Source organism: Bidens hawaiensis, unplaced genomic scaffold (assembly GCF_021521415.1).
Source record: "Bidens hawaiensis isolate Kalapana, Puna unplaced genomic scaffold, B.hawaiensis_p1.1 tig00026215_1, whole genome shotgun sequence".
NCBI lineage: Eukaryota > Viridiplantae > Streptophyta > Magnoliopsida > Asterales > Asteraceae > Bidens > Bidens hawaiensis.
In genome coordinates this window covers 764-16978 of record NW_027494222.1, presented here as the reverse complement: position 1 = coordinate 16978, position 16215 = coordinate 764, and the positions used below count along the sequence as shown (strand labels likewise).

Here is a 16215-nt window from a genome sequence, read left to right as displayed (position 1 = left end):
CCACATAACAACACCAACTATAAAACTGTTAATTAAAACGGTCTAGACATATCATAAAACACAAGAAATGTTGGGAGGTACGAGGAAAGTTAACCTTGGAGAGAGAAATCTTTGAGCTTTACACGACAAATGTCATAAACATTAAGCGTGACGTTAGCCTTTTGCAAGCTAGCAGCTAAAGAAGAAGCACAACTTATGGCTTGCAAGTTTGTAATGAAGCTTTGATCTTGCAACTGAGTAAAGTAATGCTCCAAGGCATCACAACAAGTTGTTTGGTTATTAATCACCTTTCCGCATTCTTTTGAAACGTTGCTCATGTCGGGAAACACAAGCGGGCAAACTAGACCGAAAAGATTTTATCATTAAAAAGAGGACACTGAATACGGTTAAGTGCATTAAAAGGTAACCAACTTATATCTAATTTTGAATTCAGCAGTCAACTTTGTTATCTTTAAATCAAGGTTAGCGGTAAATTACCGTGATTGTAACATACTAGAAATGTCATAATAATATAAATCTCTCTTTTACATTCAAAGTTTAAAGGTAACTTTCAATCGTTGTAAGCAAGCGTGTAAATTTATGTCATGACACAAAACTAACATACGGTTTTGGTTTAGTCTAAGATGTGTTCGGGCCAGTACGTTTCAAGCCAAACCCGAATTAAATTAACTAAATGAGTCAGGTGCGTGTTAGCCATGTTCGAGGGGTAACCTATTGTATTATATAACTTTGTCATAACCTAAACTAGTTGGGTATTTTATGCCACAATTTTAAGATTAATAAAAAACTGATCATAAGTTTTATAGTTTAATCTTATAGGGTGTTTTTTTTTTGGTGTCAAAATTTGTATTTTCGGTTGTAAATTTCTCATTTTAAGTCTGGCATGTAAAAACAAAATGATATCAGGTCAAACGAGTCGTGTTCATGTTAACCCTTCCACGAGTTCCATGCTTGCATAGTGTTTTGGTTTCCTAAAATATAAACTGAAGCAAAGTTGGTTACCTTCTTGAGCAGTTTCATATTTAGGAGACATCATTACCTTTATTAATCTTGCAACTAGAAACTCCTCGCAAAACCTTACTTGCATCAGAAGGTTCGAGTTTCCTTGCAAGCCAACGAACCACAATCTTCTTACAATCATCAATCACATCCGGCACGCCATAATTCTTTGAAGCCATATTCACCGCAGCATGCATTATAGCACTTTCACAAACTTTATTCCCACATTCTTTCACAGGATCAATTATTTTACAAGATTCAATAACTCTAGAATTGTTCAAAGTGTTTTCAATATCTCTAAGATCTACCAATGGGCAAGAAGTGCGAGTGAGGTTTGTGGGGTTGATTGAGCATATTTCAGGAAGATGGTTATAGGAGCCTTGAGCTTCCAAGAGTTGCGTGATGTCCGAGAGGCAATATTTGGCGTGCATGTCGTTAATGGTGAGGTTTCCGCTAGAGAGACTGGATTGGGCTATAAGGATGTTTATTGTGGCATCTAGTTGAGGGCAACATACTACATTGGCTAGATACGGTGCTAGTGGACCCCAACAATCGACTGCGGTTGTGGTTATGATGCTTTCGACGTTTGAAAAGTTCAATGGACACTTTCCTGAAACGTTTAAATTACAACTCATGTAACGTTCAAATAAACCGTAAGCGGTCAAAAGGTCAATCATTTCAGTAAATGGGTTGACTAAACATTCTTTTAAATAGGAATTGATTAATTGATGTGTTGATTACATTTACAAGATCCAAATAGTAAAATGAAAATCTTAACTTTTTAAAACGATTTAGGAGGTTGTATTCATTAAAATAGTTTTTTGAAGAATTACAATGCTTCACATATGTCTTAGCAAAATCCTTTATTTGACCTATTGAGCTCGTTCGAGATAAACATAACCTAAAACGACTCATTCGAGTCAGTTGAGTCAAAATAGTCAACTCTTTGTTTCAAATTAGATGTATCAAACAACTAAACCTACTTTCCCAATATTTCTTGGATCATAATCATAAGGACTAAACTAAAATGAGGTGCAAAAATACCTGAAAGTTTTGGAACACCGACATTTGTAAACGGCATCAAAGGTGAAGGCGCGAGTAGGGGAAGAACACGTTGATGATCCAAATCAGGAGGCTCAACGGGTGACTGAGACTCCTTAATGTTTAATCGTGGTATATTAGAACTAATTATTGTGCTATACGACTCATATATGTCTACATATCCAAATGTAAAATAATAAGTTAGTTCTAATAAACAACTTCAAACATTTAATCACTCTCAAATAATCCACCATCTAGATGTCAAAATTTGGTAACACCAGACACGGATTGAACTTTAATGATCAAAACACAAGCATCATAGAATTGAACTTACGGACAAGAAGCAGTAGCAATGTGAATCGGAGCATTAGGTGTCGATAATTACTTGTACGCACTCGATCCATCATTTCCTGAGATCATGAACTGTAACTATATATACACACAAACACATATGTGTGTGTGGTGGTGTTGAATGGCGGATTTTGGGCGTTTGTTTGTTTCACACGGAAGGAGGGAAATCAGTGATCAGTCAATGACTTCAAATGCAAGGATGGGTCACGTGCGATGCGTGTGCCGGCATTTCTGCCGAAATTGAAATCACCTTTTCAGTATTTTAAATTAAAAAAAATGGGGTATATTGTAATCAAAATAATAATAAAAAAAAGATTGAAGTAACTCTGCTTATAATTTTTTTTTTGTAGCTGATTTTTTTAATTTAGTTATTGTGTATCATTTGTTTTTTTATAAATATATTATGTTAGATGTGAGATCAATAAGTCAATTAATAAAAATAATCATTTTATTTGACTTGAATTATGTTTTAAATTTATTAATAAAAAACTGACCTTAATCCAGAATTTTCAACAAAATAAGCTTGCTTCCACTTATGGTTTTGGACTTCTTAAGCCCGCAAGTTCGGGTTCATTGAATTTGTAAATGGAACAAAACCAAATTTTGTATTTTAAGTATGTGGTGACTGACTTAAAAAATCATTCATCTAGATGCGGGTTTCTTCAATCATTCTAAATGATATCATTTTCGAAGAGTAAAGTTTTATGTGTGTATATATATATATATATATATATATATATATATATAGAGAGAGAGAGAGAGAGAGAGAGAACCACAAGATTTAGATCCTTACAATCTTGAAAGACAAAGCCTTCATTAACAGGATAACAGGAAAATTATTTAACATTTGAAGTGTAAACGAAGCAATCAGGACGCAACATGTTCGCTTTAAGCGAGTGGTGTATTTTCTCGTATAATTACGTGACACATGTATATAATTATGCATCCTTATAATAAGAAATTAAAGTAATTATGTAACATTATAATCACCATGAAAGTAAGTACACAACATCCACGTATAATTACGAGATTCATGTATGTTGAGATAGCAGAGTTTTCTAGCAACCCCTCTAGATTCCGTTAATTTGCTGTCTACATAATCTCATATATCTGGAAGGCAATATAACGTCCAAATTGGTAGTAAAAATCTTTATATGTAGTGCCATATGTCAACAAAAAGGAACATATATATTTTGTTTGATTCATAATATCAACTCTCATTCGACTTTCTTGAGAGTTTAGTCGCTCGGATACAAGGGTTACTTCTTAAGATCATTCGTACTATTTGAGCTTTAAACAAAAGCTTCAAATCTATACACACATCTATGATCTATCAATTGAAGACATCAATAATAACTGTAAATTTTTGTGCTTTTTATGCCAAATAACCTAAACAAACATCTACCATGGGAACCCATAAGATTGTGACAGTAGGGGTTGGCCAAGCAGTAACTAGAGGGGCAATTAACTCCCACATAATATGGCAGTCTAAGGATTGAATCTCATTTGGTGCAAACGCTATCTACGCGTCATGATCACTATAAATACTACTTAATAATATGCATTTTTAAAAAAACTTAAACAAAAAAGTCGTGAAATAAACATAAAAATATACTATAAAAAACTCATGTATAATTTCGGGTATTAGAAAATTGGTATCGGGCATCGAGTACAACCGGGTATAGGGTATGACCGGTTCCGGGTATTTACGGGTACAAATCGGGTACGGATATTGAGCTCAAAAGGCATACCCTATTCATACCCTACGGGCAAGGTCGGTTCCGGTTTCGGGTATAGAATACCCGGGTATAAAAAAATAACAATTTCGGGTATTTTTTCAGGTCCGGTTTCGGGTACAGATTTTTCGTGCACCTCTAAACCAAAGGCCTTTAGCCTATTGATATGTCAGAGTTAAGAAAGGTTTTGCTTTCCTAAATGACAAGGGTTTTCAAATCCCGCAGTTGTTGACAAAAAGATAAAAATAAATTAGGCTCACATGGTGAGTTTTGAGTTTTGATATGGACTGCAACATCAAAAGAAATTGGGCTGGATTTGTTGAGCATGGGCCAAGCGGTTGGGCTGCCGAGGAAAGGAAAATGAATTAAAAGAAACAGCTCAAGCATAGTAGCAAACTAGTATGAAACCCGCGCGATGCTGCGGCGGTAAGAATTTGCAATTTGATACTTGTTTATGTTAGTTTATTAATCCTCTCATGATATAGTGTATAGTATTTATCCATACATGTTCAGTTATTCTACGAAAAAGAGATAAAATTGAGAAAGATGAAAAAGATTTGTGCTCATAAAAAAAACCCTAAAAAAATTATAAAAATTAGAGAGAGAAAGAAAAAGAATAAAGAATATAATAAAAAAACTCATCACTCAAAATTTAAATAAAAAGCGAAAAAAGGTAAACAAAAAAACCAAAAATGTTCATCCCGTCTTCCTCATTCTCAAAAAAAAAAAATGTTGAAAAAAATATCATTGTTTTTTTTCGTCATTGATAGTGTCTTTTTTCTTAATATTGTGTTATGTTACTCAACATAATGTTATATTTTTCTCGGCATTATGCTATATTTTTTATTTATATTTATATTAGTTTGTTATTATCGATCTATCGAGCCGAGCCACCTAGATTCGATTACAAAATGAGCCGGCCCGACAAGATTTCTAATCAACCTTTTTCGAGCGATTTTTTTCCGAGTGTTGGGCGAGCCACAGGGTTTTTTGACACCCATAAATGTATATGTCACCAAAAGAATTACAACTCATATCCAAAATAATATTAACTGGAGTTGACTTATTTCTTTTTATTTTGTAAATTAAATTACATAAATGGGAAGACTGGTTTTGAAAATTCTAATTTGATAAAGTGAAACAAAGGGCATCTTTATATATTTAAACATTTTATAGGTTCATAATGCATATATAAGTTATACTTTAATGCTTCATTGACTTGTAAATTATAATCTACACGCTGGTATCTAAACGACAAAAACATGCACGTCGTAATATAGGTTTTGGTTCTTTTATAAACATAATATATTTAAAGACATTGAGGGAAAAAGTAAATTTATAAATTTGTCAAATTATTGGCAAAATATGATGGGCAATATATGCAACAATTCCTAAATATTATAAAAGTCATAAAAAGTTTAAGGGTAATAATTGTAGCTATATGGGTAGAGAATGTAAAATATTTATAAGTTTATAGTTGCATATATAAGTTGTACTTTAATGCTTCATTAACTTGTACATTATAATTTACACATTGGTTTGGAAGATTTTTTATATCAAATTGTCAACAAAAATTAGCACGTCATAATGGTATGTTCAGTTTTTTCTAAAACATACTATATTTAAAGATATAGACGGAACATAAATAAATTTGTCAAGTTTTTGGATAAAGATGAGGGTTAGATGTGTAACTATTCTTAGATATTACAAATATTATTTAAAGTTTAAGGGTAATTATTGTAATTATCAAATTAAAATGAAAAGTTACGGTTATTTTATAAATGTTGTGTAAAGACCTAAATACCCTCAAATTTTAAAAAATATAAGCATTTATAGTTGTACATATTGCATAATTGATTGGACCTCTTAAAATTTAAGAGGTCATTCACTCACTCTTTATATATAGTAGAGATAAGCAAAATTAAAGGAGAGTTAGTTAATATTCTCCTCTTAAATTTTCATCAAACGCCACCGTTGAAACAATAAACAAAAGCAAATAATATTCCTAATTTAATAGAGAAGCTTCCTATATATATATATATATATACCGAGAGAGGTGACACAAATTGCTTTTTGCGTAGGTTAAAGGGGTGTTTGGGATTTCTTATTTTTACAAACTTATAATTTATAACTTTTTATTAAGTTAATAAGTTATAAAAGTATAACTTATAAAACTTTTTGACACAAATTGCTTTTTGCGTAGGTTAAAGGGGTGTTTGGGATTTGCTTATTTTTACAAACTTATAATTTATAAACTTTTTAAGAAGTAATAAGGTGTTTGAAATTGCTTAAAAAGTTATTATTTATAACTTTTTATTAAGTTAATAAGTTATAAAAGTATAACTTATAAAACTTTTCATCTCATATTATAAGCAATTTCAAACACCTTATTACTTCTTAAAAAGTTTATAAATTATAAGTTTGTAAAAATAAGCAAATCCCAAACATCCCCTAAGTTAAGGGAGACAGGGGCAGCGTCAACAAATCCAATCAAAATTTTTTTTGGAAAGACGGTATTATATATAAATAAAAAAATAGTCCTAGCAAGTAGCTAGAACAAAAAAACACAAAACATTACAGATACAATAGAGGGTTCTTAAGCCACTCGATCCTAGAAATATTACATTTACGATTTCTGCTACTATACCATAAGAACGAGAAATGTAAAATTTCATCAAATATCGTTTCTTTGTTATGCCGAGTCTTTGCAAATACCAAGTCATTTATGAATCTCTAAATAATCCACCAAGTGACAAAAATAATCATCCCGATCAAATTTTGCTTATGAGTTTGAACTCTTAACGTGTCCCACCAAGACATCAACTCAATCAGAACCAAAAAGGAAGACAACAGAAGGCCAAGCCAAGAAGCAATAAGACCGCCCCTTTCTATTTGTAATGTGCCCCTCTTAACGTGTCCAATCAATTACTTTGGGTACCTCTAGAACACCGCCCCTTTTGGTTCGGCAAAGTAATTCAGTGAAAGAAATCAAGTAAAAATACTCGATTGTTTTCCAAAGAGTCCATGTGAAAATTGAATTTTGTAGTTTGGAAACCACCAACCCCTATAAATTGGATACTATTGGATGAAATCGGGTAATGTTAGGAATGCCCCCTTCACTGAAAGAAAATAGTTAGAAAACTAACATAGAGTCATGGGTGCGTTAGCGTGGTTGTACCATTGTGAATTATTATGGTTGTTATACCATCCGCATTAGTGCTTGTACCATTGTCAATAATTTGTAGATATTCATAGAAAAGTGTTTTGTTGCTGGTCCATCTAAAAGTACTTGGACGTTTCCTAATGAACGGATACATGCTTTAACAACCAACTTGTACATTAAAATCTAGTGTACTTTTTAGACCAAAAACGTGGCCCCTATCTTTCATACACATGCTATGTATTATGTCACGGGTCAATCTTTTAGTCTCAGTGTGACGCCCGGAAGTCAGCCAATCTTTCGTCCTGCCTGGACTCATTAGGCAAGCAGCAATACCTAGCAACCAACGATACATTCGTTGTGCAAGCACAGCTAAACATCTACACGTCGAATCATCGATTATCCTGCTGAGGTTGTGCTCAATACATTCCAAGCATCCGATCTTCATATATAAGAGGACATTAGTAAAGGATAATGGGACAAATATTTAAAGTCAAAAACAGATTGTACTGCAAAAGTTGCTTATTAGGTTAAGTGTGTGGCCAACAAAATTTGAAAGTATTTTATTCATTCGGGTGGACCGTGAAGATTCGTACTCCATCTTATAGATCAATAGTCCATGACAAATTAAACATATAGATTATTATCTTGTAATAAAACATAACACATATTTAAAATCAAATTGAAGGATAATAAGTTGATAACATGAAATGACATTCAACAAAATACATCAACAAGCATAAGGAAAACAAACATGAAACATCTCCTAATACTTTATTAATCATCATACGGTGGTCTGTGGGCATTAGCCCCAGCAAAGAAGACATCGAGTGTTTCCTTATCTGGTGTCGCGCTCTTAAGCGCTTCATGTGACGATATGTTCTTAGCCCATTTTCCAAGTTCCGGGACTCTAACTTCATCAAACGTGTCGAAATCATTAAGGTCATCAATAAATTTCATCCATCTAATACAACTTCCAAGCATAACATCTAGAAAACCTATTTCATCTCCACCAAAGTAAGCCTTCCCATTGCTAGACTTGATGAGAGCTTCTTCCAACAATCGTGTTGCTTCAATCATTTGCTCCTTTATTGCTTCTTTTCCAGCTTGTCTTCTCGTTCGCCTCATTTCATCATACAATGGGAAAAACTGTCCATAATGTTTAGTATCAATACATCTATACATGGTCACGTTCTTTAGGAAACCAACATTGCATGAAGAATCGTCAAAGCCGCATAAACACGTATAAATTAGGTTGACAATTCGTGTCTTAACATGTTTAACAGGTTAGAAATGCGACTCTAACTAATTTATATGTCATGACTATAAGACAATTTTAATTTTCATGTATTAATATTTGGAAAATGATGGAGTTTACTAATTTCAGTTATTTAAAAAATAAAAATATACTTACAGCAGTTTTTTTATTAACATGTTTTAGCGTGTGAACATATATACAATTATCAGCCTTAAATGCAAATATAAAAATGTGTAAATTTCAAGTAAAAGTGAAAAAAAAAAAGTTTATTTCTCCCTACTCTCTTGTGTGAAAAAAAATTAATTAATACAAAAGTTCTTGTAGTGGATAACATACACATAGATACTTAGACAAAATATTTTAATACCATACATGTTTAAAATTAATTTGAAGGGTTCAAACAGTTCTCAACATATTATTATTGATAAAACAAACGGGTCTCTAATTATTAAATGTACCTTGGTATCAATATACGAGGCCCAAAACCGACAATTAGCACGATCTAGAGGGGCCGGTGGGAGGAGTGGGTGCGAATCGGGTTGGATGTCATCAAGATACTCGAGTATGACTTGAGACTCACAAATAGACTTATCCCCATGAATAAGGACCGGGACTCTTTTATAAACCGGGTTCGATGTGAATAGGAGCTTGCTTTTGTTAGCAAGATCTTCTTCGATGTACTCGTAGTTGATTGACTTAAGGTTGAGGGCGAACTGAACCCGGTTCACATACGAACTCGCAATGGTTCCAAGAAGCTTTATTTCACTCTCTTTAGCCATTGAAAGATATGATGCATGTTTGAAGAAATAGGCCGGCTATGTATATATACACAATATAAAATTAGTTATGCACCTAACCTTTTAGTTAAATGACAAAACTACCCTGACGATTTGAGTAATTAAATTTATGCCCCTTTGTTCTTTCTGGTTGTCTGGTTGAGGTATGAGTATTTATTGTGCTTAATTAATAATCCTAATTAGTTTTTATTGGAGAATATACTGAAATTTTCTATTCAAGTTATATATTTTTTTTCCCGACCTAAAATTGTAAATTATGTATAGACTGTATGCAATTTCAGGCCTGCTCAAGTCTAGGGTCATCTCTAAAAATCTTTAAAAATTTGAGTACCTGATGCTAGTAAAAAATGAGCCTTCAAAATATATACTAATTAACTTCTATATAAAAAGTAAATAATACGACGATAATTATGTTAACAATAAACAAAACACAACTATAGTATCAAAATAGTTTAATTTAAACACTTAAACAAATGTTGAAATTATCCTATCTTTTTTGGTTTTAAATCAAAAAAGTATTTTTCTTTAAATTTATATAAAACAAGATGATATAACTATAACACGAGTTCTAATAAGAATTAAACGCATATCATAGGGCCTACTAATGAAAATGAAAAAAGTAATAGCTCTTTATCATTTTTAGTTTATATTGAACATTGGACCTAAAACTTAATGAGATCCAGCGTTACTTTAAACAAATAAAAAAATAAAAGGTAGATGCAAGAGTTGAACCTGTGTATGACTTTTAGATGATGAGGGTTTTTACCAGTAGAGCTAGGTCAATATATTGAAACATAAGGATTTTTAGATTATATAAATGAATGTTAGAAATTTTTGTGGGCCTTAAAAACTATTGGGTCTGGGCCTATAGCCCTCTCTGCCCTCCTATGGGTCGAGCCTGCTCAAGTCGATAACGGTCCCGGTCCACGCGAGTCAAGGTTAGTTGGATTTGACATAATCCCCCCTGCAAAAGAGGAACTAGCCTTAACCGAATGCATCACTTTTTGGTTTTGAATAATTTAGGTCGGTATAATGTTCGGTTTAATTAGTTTGTAACTGAAGACTAAATAAACCCAAAGGCTAGTCTCCTTGCACATATTATATAGAAGATTTTATAACATCCACCATACTAAGAAAAGCGTCAGAACAATTAAAAACAAATGTATCTAATCAGTTCTCAAATTAGAAAAACATGCATTCTTCATAAACATAATGTTGGAAAATTTGTTACGTGTGCATTAGTAGGTTGTTATGACACAACAAATGCACATTAATAGACATTGATGAATGAGATATCGATGTGTGATTGTGTGTATTTGAAAGAAAATACTATAGTGGTGTATCTCACATTGGTGGGATGAAAAACTTGTGCCTTGTTTTTCCTCTATAAATAGAGAGGTAAACTAAGTTGTAACACACACCAAACCTTACACACAACACAAGCATTGTTGCAAGGTTTTTCCAACTTCTTCTTCTTCTACATTTCTGGTTTCTTTTATTCGAACCTTTTTCAGGTTTACGGTTAACTCCGGCAGTACTACTTCTCCGGTTGTTGTACCCTGGGAAACAACGAGTTCTCTTGAGAGACTCGAAATATTGTTTTAAGGGCCCCGTGTTCAACACGATCCTCAGCCAAACCGTTTATATATATATATATATTATTTTTCGTATTGTATTTTGTTTATTTCTTTGATTCTGTATTGTATTTCAAATTCTTGTATTGTATTGTATTGTATGAGTAATAAAACTGTTTGTTAATTTTCTGTTTATTTACTCAATTCACGAATTCGGTTCCTACAATCTTAAAACAATATTTTTAAAACCGTTTCGTGAAAACTTTGTTTAAATTTTCAGAAACTATTCTGTTTTGATCCAAACCAGTTTTGTTTCAAAATAGTATATGTTTTAAAAACAGTTTTTTCTTTTCTGTTTTGGTCTCAGAATCAAGAATTGGATCTTCAAAGTTGGACTTAGACAGATTCGTTCTTGGTTTAACATTCTGAAATAAGAAAAGGCTCCTTTTTGGGCTGTTTTTGGCTATCTAGCACGAGATAGCTTATCGTGAAAACTTTGTTTAAATTTTCAGAAACTATTCTATTTTGATCCAAACCAGTTTTGTTTCAAAATAGTATATGTTTTAAAAACAGTTTTTCTTTTCTGTTTTGGTCTCTGAATCAAGAATTTGATCTTCAAAGTTGGACTTAGACAGATTCGTTCTTGGTTTAGCATTCTGAAATCAGAAAAGGCTCCTTTTTTGGGCTGGTTTTGTTATCTCGCACGAGATAAAGCTATCTCGCACGGGATAAATTTATCTGGCAAATTACAGAATTTTCTAAATTTTTTTTTCTAAGTTACTAACTTGGTCTGTTTTCTGTGCAAGAATGACAGGACCAACCCCAAACACTTCTAATGCTACCCCTGCTGTCCATTTGACCACCCCAGCCAATGTGGGAGCGACCACAATGGCTAACCATGCTGAAAAACCCGAAAAGTTCACGGGTGTCCACTTTAAGAGGTGGGCAGCAACAAATGTTTTTCTACTTGACAACCTTGAACTTAGCACAGTTCTTGGAGAAAACAGCCCCCATACCCACTGCCCAAGATGATGCCCAAAGTGTGAGTGCTTTGGACGCTTGGAAACATTCTGAATTTCTATGTCGCAATTACGTGCACAATGGTTTGGCGGATCCATTGTATAACGTCTATTGTGGGATAAAGACTGCCAAAGAACTATGGGAGTCTTTAGACAAGAAGTATAAAACCGAAGATGCGAGAACAAAGAAATTTGTTGTGGCCCGTTTTTTGGACTTTAAAATGGTTGACTCCAAGACTGTGATCACCCAAGTCCAAGAACTACAAGTTATACTTCGTGAAGTTCATGCCGAGGGTATGACACTTAGTGAAACGTTCCAAGTTGCAGCCATAATTGAAATGTTGCCTCCTAGTTGGGTTGAGTTTAAGAATTATCTTAAGCACAAACGAAAGGAGATGACTATTGATGAATTAATTGTTCGTCTTCGAATTGAGGAAGACAATAAAACGGCTCAAAAATCAGCTCGTGTGGAGCCAATGGCTAAGGCCAACATGGCTGAACTTGGACAATCTTCTAGGGGGGGGGGGCATAAGGGTAAGGGTAAAATGAATAAGGGAAAGGTGAACCTTGGACCGAAGAAGGAGGTTGTGAAAAAGAAACCTCAATCTTCAAACTTCCAAGGTGTTTGTTACAATTGTAATGAGAATGGACATCGTGCGAACCAATGCAAGAAGCCTAAGCGTGAGCGTGCGCATATGGTGGATGAAAATGGTGAACCGTTGGTGGCAATGATCACCGAGCTATCGGCAATGATTGACGAAATCAATCTTGTGGGGGACAAACCGTAAGGATGGTTCATTGATACGGGTGCGACCCATCATGTGTGTGGTGACAAGACCCTCTTTAGCACCTTTAAGGAGGCTGCTAGTGATGCTAAGTTGTTTATGGGGAATCAAGCAACGGCCGACATCAAGGGTGAAGAGAATGTGATCTTGAAGATGACTTCGGGAAAAGAGCTTACTTTGAGCAACACTTTGTATGTGCCCGAAATTCGTAAGAATTTGGTTTCGGGTTGGTTGCTTAATAAGTTTGGTTTTCGTTTAGTGTTTGAGTCGGACAAGTTTGTCTTGACTAAGCGTGGAATGTATGTTGGTAAGGTCTATGCCCTCAATGGTTGTTTAAACTTGATGTAATCGTGATTGGAAATGAAATGAATAAGGCATCTACTTCTGCTTATATTATTGAGTCTTTAAATTCAAATGTTTGGCATGGTAGATTAGGACATGTAAATTTCAATTCACTTCGTCGTTTAATTAAATTAAAAAGCATACCAACATTCCACATTGATACAAACTCGAAATGCGAATCATGTGTTGAATCCAAACTTACAAGATCATCCTTCAAATCGGTTGAAAGAATAACCGAAACACTTGATTTAATTCACACCGATGTGTGCAATTTAAAAATGTGCCCAACAAGAGGGGGAAACAAATATTTCATCACGTTTATTGATGATTGCTCAAAATATTGCTATGTATATTTACTTAAAAGTAAAGATGAAGCAATAGAAAAATTTATCTTGTTTAAAAATGAAGTTGAGTTACAACTTAACAAGAAAATTAAACGTGTGAGAAGCGATCGAGGAGGTGAATACGTTTCACCATTTGCGGATTTATGCACACAAAGTGGCATAATACATGAATTAACCCCTCCTTATTCTCCACAATCAAATGGCATGGCGGAACGAAAGAACCGTACATTGAAAGAGATGATGAATGCCATGTTGGTTATTTCTGGGGTGAGCCATGACATTTGGGGGGATGCCATTTTAACGGCAAATTATCTTTTAAATAAGATACCTCTCAAGAATAGGGACGAGACTCCTTATAAGTTATGGAAGGGAAGAGAACCTTCGTACAAATACATGAAAGTGTGGGGGTGCCTAGCTAAAGTCACCGTACCACCTCCTAAAGCTCTTAGGATTGGTCCCAAAACTGTTGATTGCATTTCATTGGATATGCTCCAATAGTAGTGCACATCGGTTTTTGGTACATGAATCCAAAAATCCAAATGTACACGTAAACACTTTCATGGAGGCAAGCCCCAATACTGTCTCGTATTTTGAGCACGTGTTTCCTAAGTTAGGACACACACATGAGGCCTCATCATCACGAGCGAATGATGTAGGTGCAAGCTCGTCAACACAAAATGACGACTTGGTTCATGAAGGAACACATGAGCGACCCGAGACTGAGGATGGTGATTTAAGACGAAGCAAAAGACAAAAGGTTGCAAAATCCTTTGGTCCTGACTTCGTAAGCTTTATGGTTGAAGGTGAACCTAATACCTACCATGAAGCGGTGACCTCACCTGAAGGACCTCAATGGAAAGAAGCAATCAAGAATGAAACTGATTCGATCTTACAAAATCATACTTGGGAATTGGTAGATCCTCCAGTTGGTTGAAAACCACTTGGATATCGTTGGATATTCAAAAAGAAGATGAAAGCCGATGGAAGTATTGATAAATACAAGGCGAGGCTAGTGATCAAAGGTTTTAGACAAAAGGAAGGTCTAGACTATTTTGATACTTGCAATCGTGTCTTTACGAAGTTTGGAAGTGCACCAAATGGATATAAAAACAGCTTTTCTAAATGGTGATTTGGAAGAAGAGATATACATGGAGCAACCTGAGGGTTTCTCTGCCCCTGGTCAAAAGGGCAAAGTATGCAAACTCATCAAGTCTTTGTATGGCTTGAAGCAAGTTCCAAAACAATGGCACCAAAAGTTTGACCAAGTCATGATTAGCAATGGTTTCAAAATTAATGAGTGTGATAAATGTGTTTATGTTAAAAACACAAATGGAGGTTATGTTATTTTATGCCTTTATGTGGATGACATGCTTATCATTGGAAGTAATGATAAAATGGTTCAATCTACAAAAGACATGTTAAAGGCACGATTTGACATGAAAGACATGGGTTTAGTTGATACTATTCTTGGAATAAAAATCATTAAAACCAAAGAAGGTCTTACTTTGAGTCAAGCACACTATGTCGACAAGATTCTTGAAAAATTCAACAAGGAAGACAAGCGAGTGGCTCGTTATCCTGTTGACACTACTCTACATCTATGTAAAAATAGAGCTGAGCCGGTTGCTCAATTAGAGTATTCAAGAATCATTGGAAGTCTAATGTATCTCATGACATGTACGAGACCCGATTTAGCATACGCAGTGAATAGGCTAAGTAGATATACTAGCAATCCAAGTGTTCAACATTGGAAAGCTATTATAAGGGGGCTTAGGTACATAAGATACACAAGAGACTATGGTTTGCATTATACCAACCATCCAGCTGTGATCGAAGGGTATACTGATGCGTAATGGATTTCGGATATGAAAGATTCCAAATCAACAAGTGGGTACGTGTTCTTACTTGGTGGGGCAGCAATATCTTGGAAATCATCCAAACAAACGATAATTGCTAGATCCACAATGGAGTCTGAATTCATTGCCTTAGACAAATCTGGGGAAGAGGCAGAATGGTTACGTCAATTCGTGGAAGACATTCCACAATGGCCAAAGCCGTTGTCGGCAATTTGCAGTGAGTCTGCAATTGGTAGATCTCAACGTTCAATATATAATGGCAAATCAAGGCATATGAGACGTAGACATAACACGATACGACAACTACTGTCAACGGGTGTTATCACGATTGACCATGTGAGGTCAGAAGATAACATTGCAGACCCGTTAACAAAAGGCTTAAGCACGGATAAATTTTATAAGTTGTCGAGAGGAATGGGACTAAAGCCCGTGATAAAGGAAGTATGAGGGAAACCTAACTTAGTAGACTGGAGATCCCAAGAGCTAAGTTCAATAGGCAAACTTAATCATATGACCAGAGGCAGTCACTGTGGGGGAGTACCCCAAAACCAAAGGGAGTCTTGAACTTCCTAGTCCTTTCTCCTAGGGGAGTACCCTAAAACCAGTGACATTTGGGAGAGGTTAAGCATATTAAGGTTAAGTGAAATAGCCATGATGCTTTTAATGATTCATGGGAATCACCTATGTTAGAGAGAAGTGTGGTCGCTTCTAATGGAATTGTGGGGAGGCGCAATTTTCTAGAGCTCTCGCAGAACCAGGACCGTGATCCATGACCATAACGGACACAAGAATGAGGGGTTGACCAAACCAGGGAGAGTATTGTGTGAAGGCATATTGTCGTCTACACAAATGGGGGTCTGTTCAAAGTTATCGCGACTACAAACCGCTAGGAGGCTAAGTATGCTTCACAACGGAAGGTTCAAAGGGTAACACCTACCTATCCGGCAATACTC

At 34.8% G+C, this 16215-nt stretch overlaps 2 protein-coding genes and 1 pseudogene across 3 annotated transcripts; 1 reads left to right on the top strand and 2 right to left on the bottom strand.

Moving 5' to 3' along the window:
- Window positions 1-89: 89 nt before the first annotated feature.
- On the bottom strand, window positions 90-2474 carry LOC143573141 (putative GPI-anchored protein At1g61900 pseudogene; annotated as a pseudogene). The gene is made up of 3 exons (XR_013142372.1): window positions 2044-2474; window positions 1040-1609; window positions 90-340 (listed from the first exon to the last, which is right to left on the bottom strand). The product of XR_013142372.1 is annotated as a putative GPI-anchored protein At1g61900 pseudogene (transcript).
- A 5442-nt stretch (window positions 2475-7916) lies between these two features.
- LOC143573140 (glutathione S-transferase U17-like) lies at window positions 7917-9377 on the bottom strand. Its single transcript, XM_077058101.1, has 2 exons — window positions 9004-9377; window positions 7917-8436 (listed from the first exon to the last, which is right to left on the bottom strand). Exons 1-2 carry the CDS (start codon window positions 9322-9324, stop codon window positions 8065-8067), a joined length of 693 nt encoding a protein of 230 aa, XP_076914216.1. The 5' UTR covers window positions 9325-9377; the 3' UTR covers window positions 7917-8064.
- A 2410-nt stretch (window positions 9378-11787) lies between these two features.
- LOC143573157 (uncharacterized) lies at window positions 11788-12723 on the top strand. Its single transcript, XM_077058114.1, has 2 exons — window positions 11788-12291; window positions 12370-12723. Exons 1-2 carry the CDS (start codon window positions 11788-11790, stop codon window positions 12721-12723), a joined length of 858 nt encoding a protein of 285 aa, XP_076914229.1.
- The last annotated feature ends 3492 nt before the right edge of the window (window positions 12724-16215 follow it).

What these genes read in the sequence shown, in the direction of transcription:
- LOC143573140 (XM_077058101.1), bottom strand. Translation starts at nt 9,324, where the DNA reads ATGGCTAAAGAGAGTGAAATAAAGCTTCTTGGAACCATTGCGAGTTCG. An exon ending in CCTCGTATATTGATACCAAG is followed by an intron (nt 8,437 to 9,003) that starts GTACATTTAATA and finishes CATTATGGACAG; the next exon opens with TTTTTCCCATTGTATGATGA.
- LOC143573157 (XM_077058114.1), top strand. Translation starts at nt 11,788, where the DNA reads ATGTGGGAGCGACCACAATGGCTAACCATGCTGAAAAACCCGAAAAGT. An exon ending in AAATGTTGCCTCCTAGTTGG is followed by an intron (nt 12,292 to 12,369) that starts GTTGAGTTTAAG and finishes CTTCGAATTGAG; the next exon opens with GAAGACAATAAAACGGCTCA.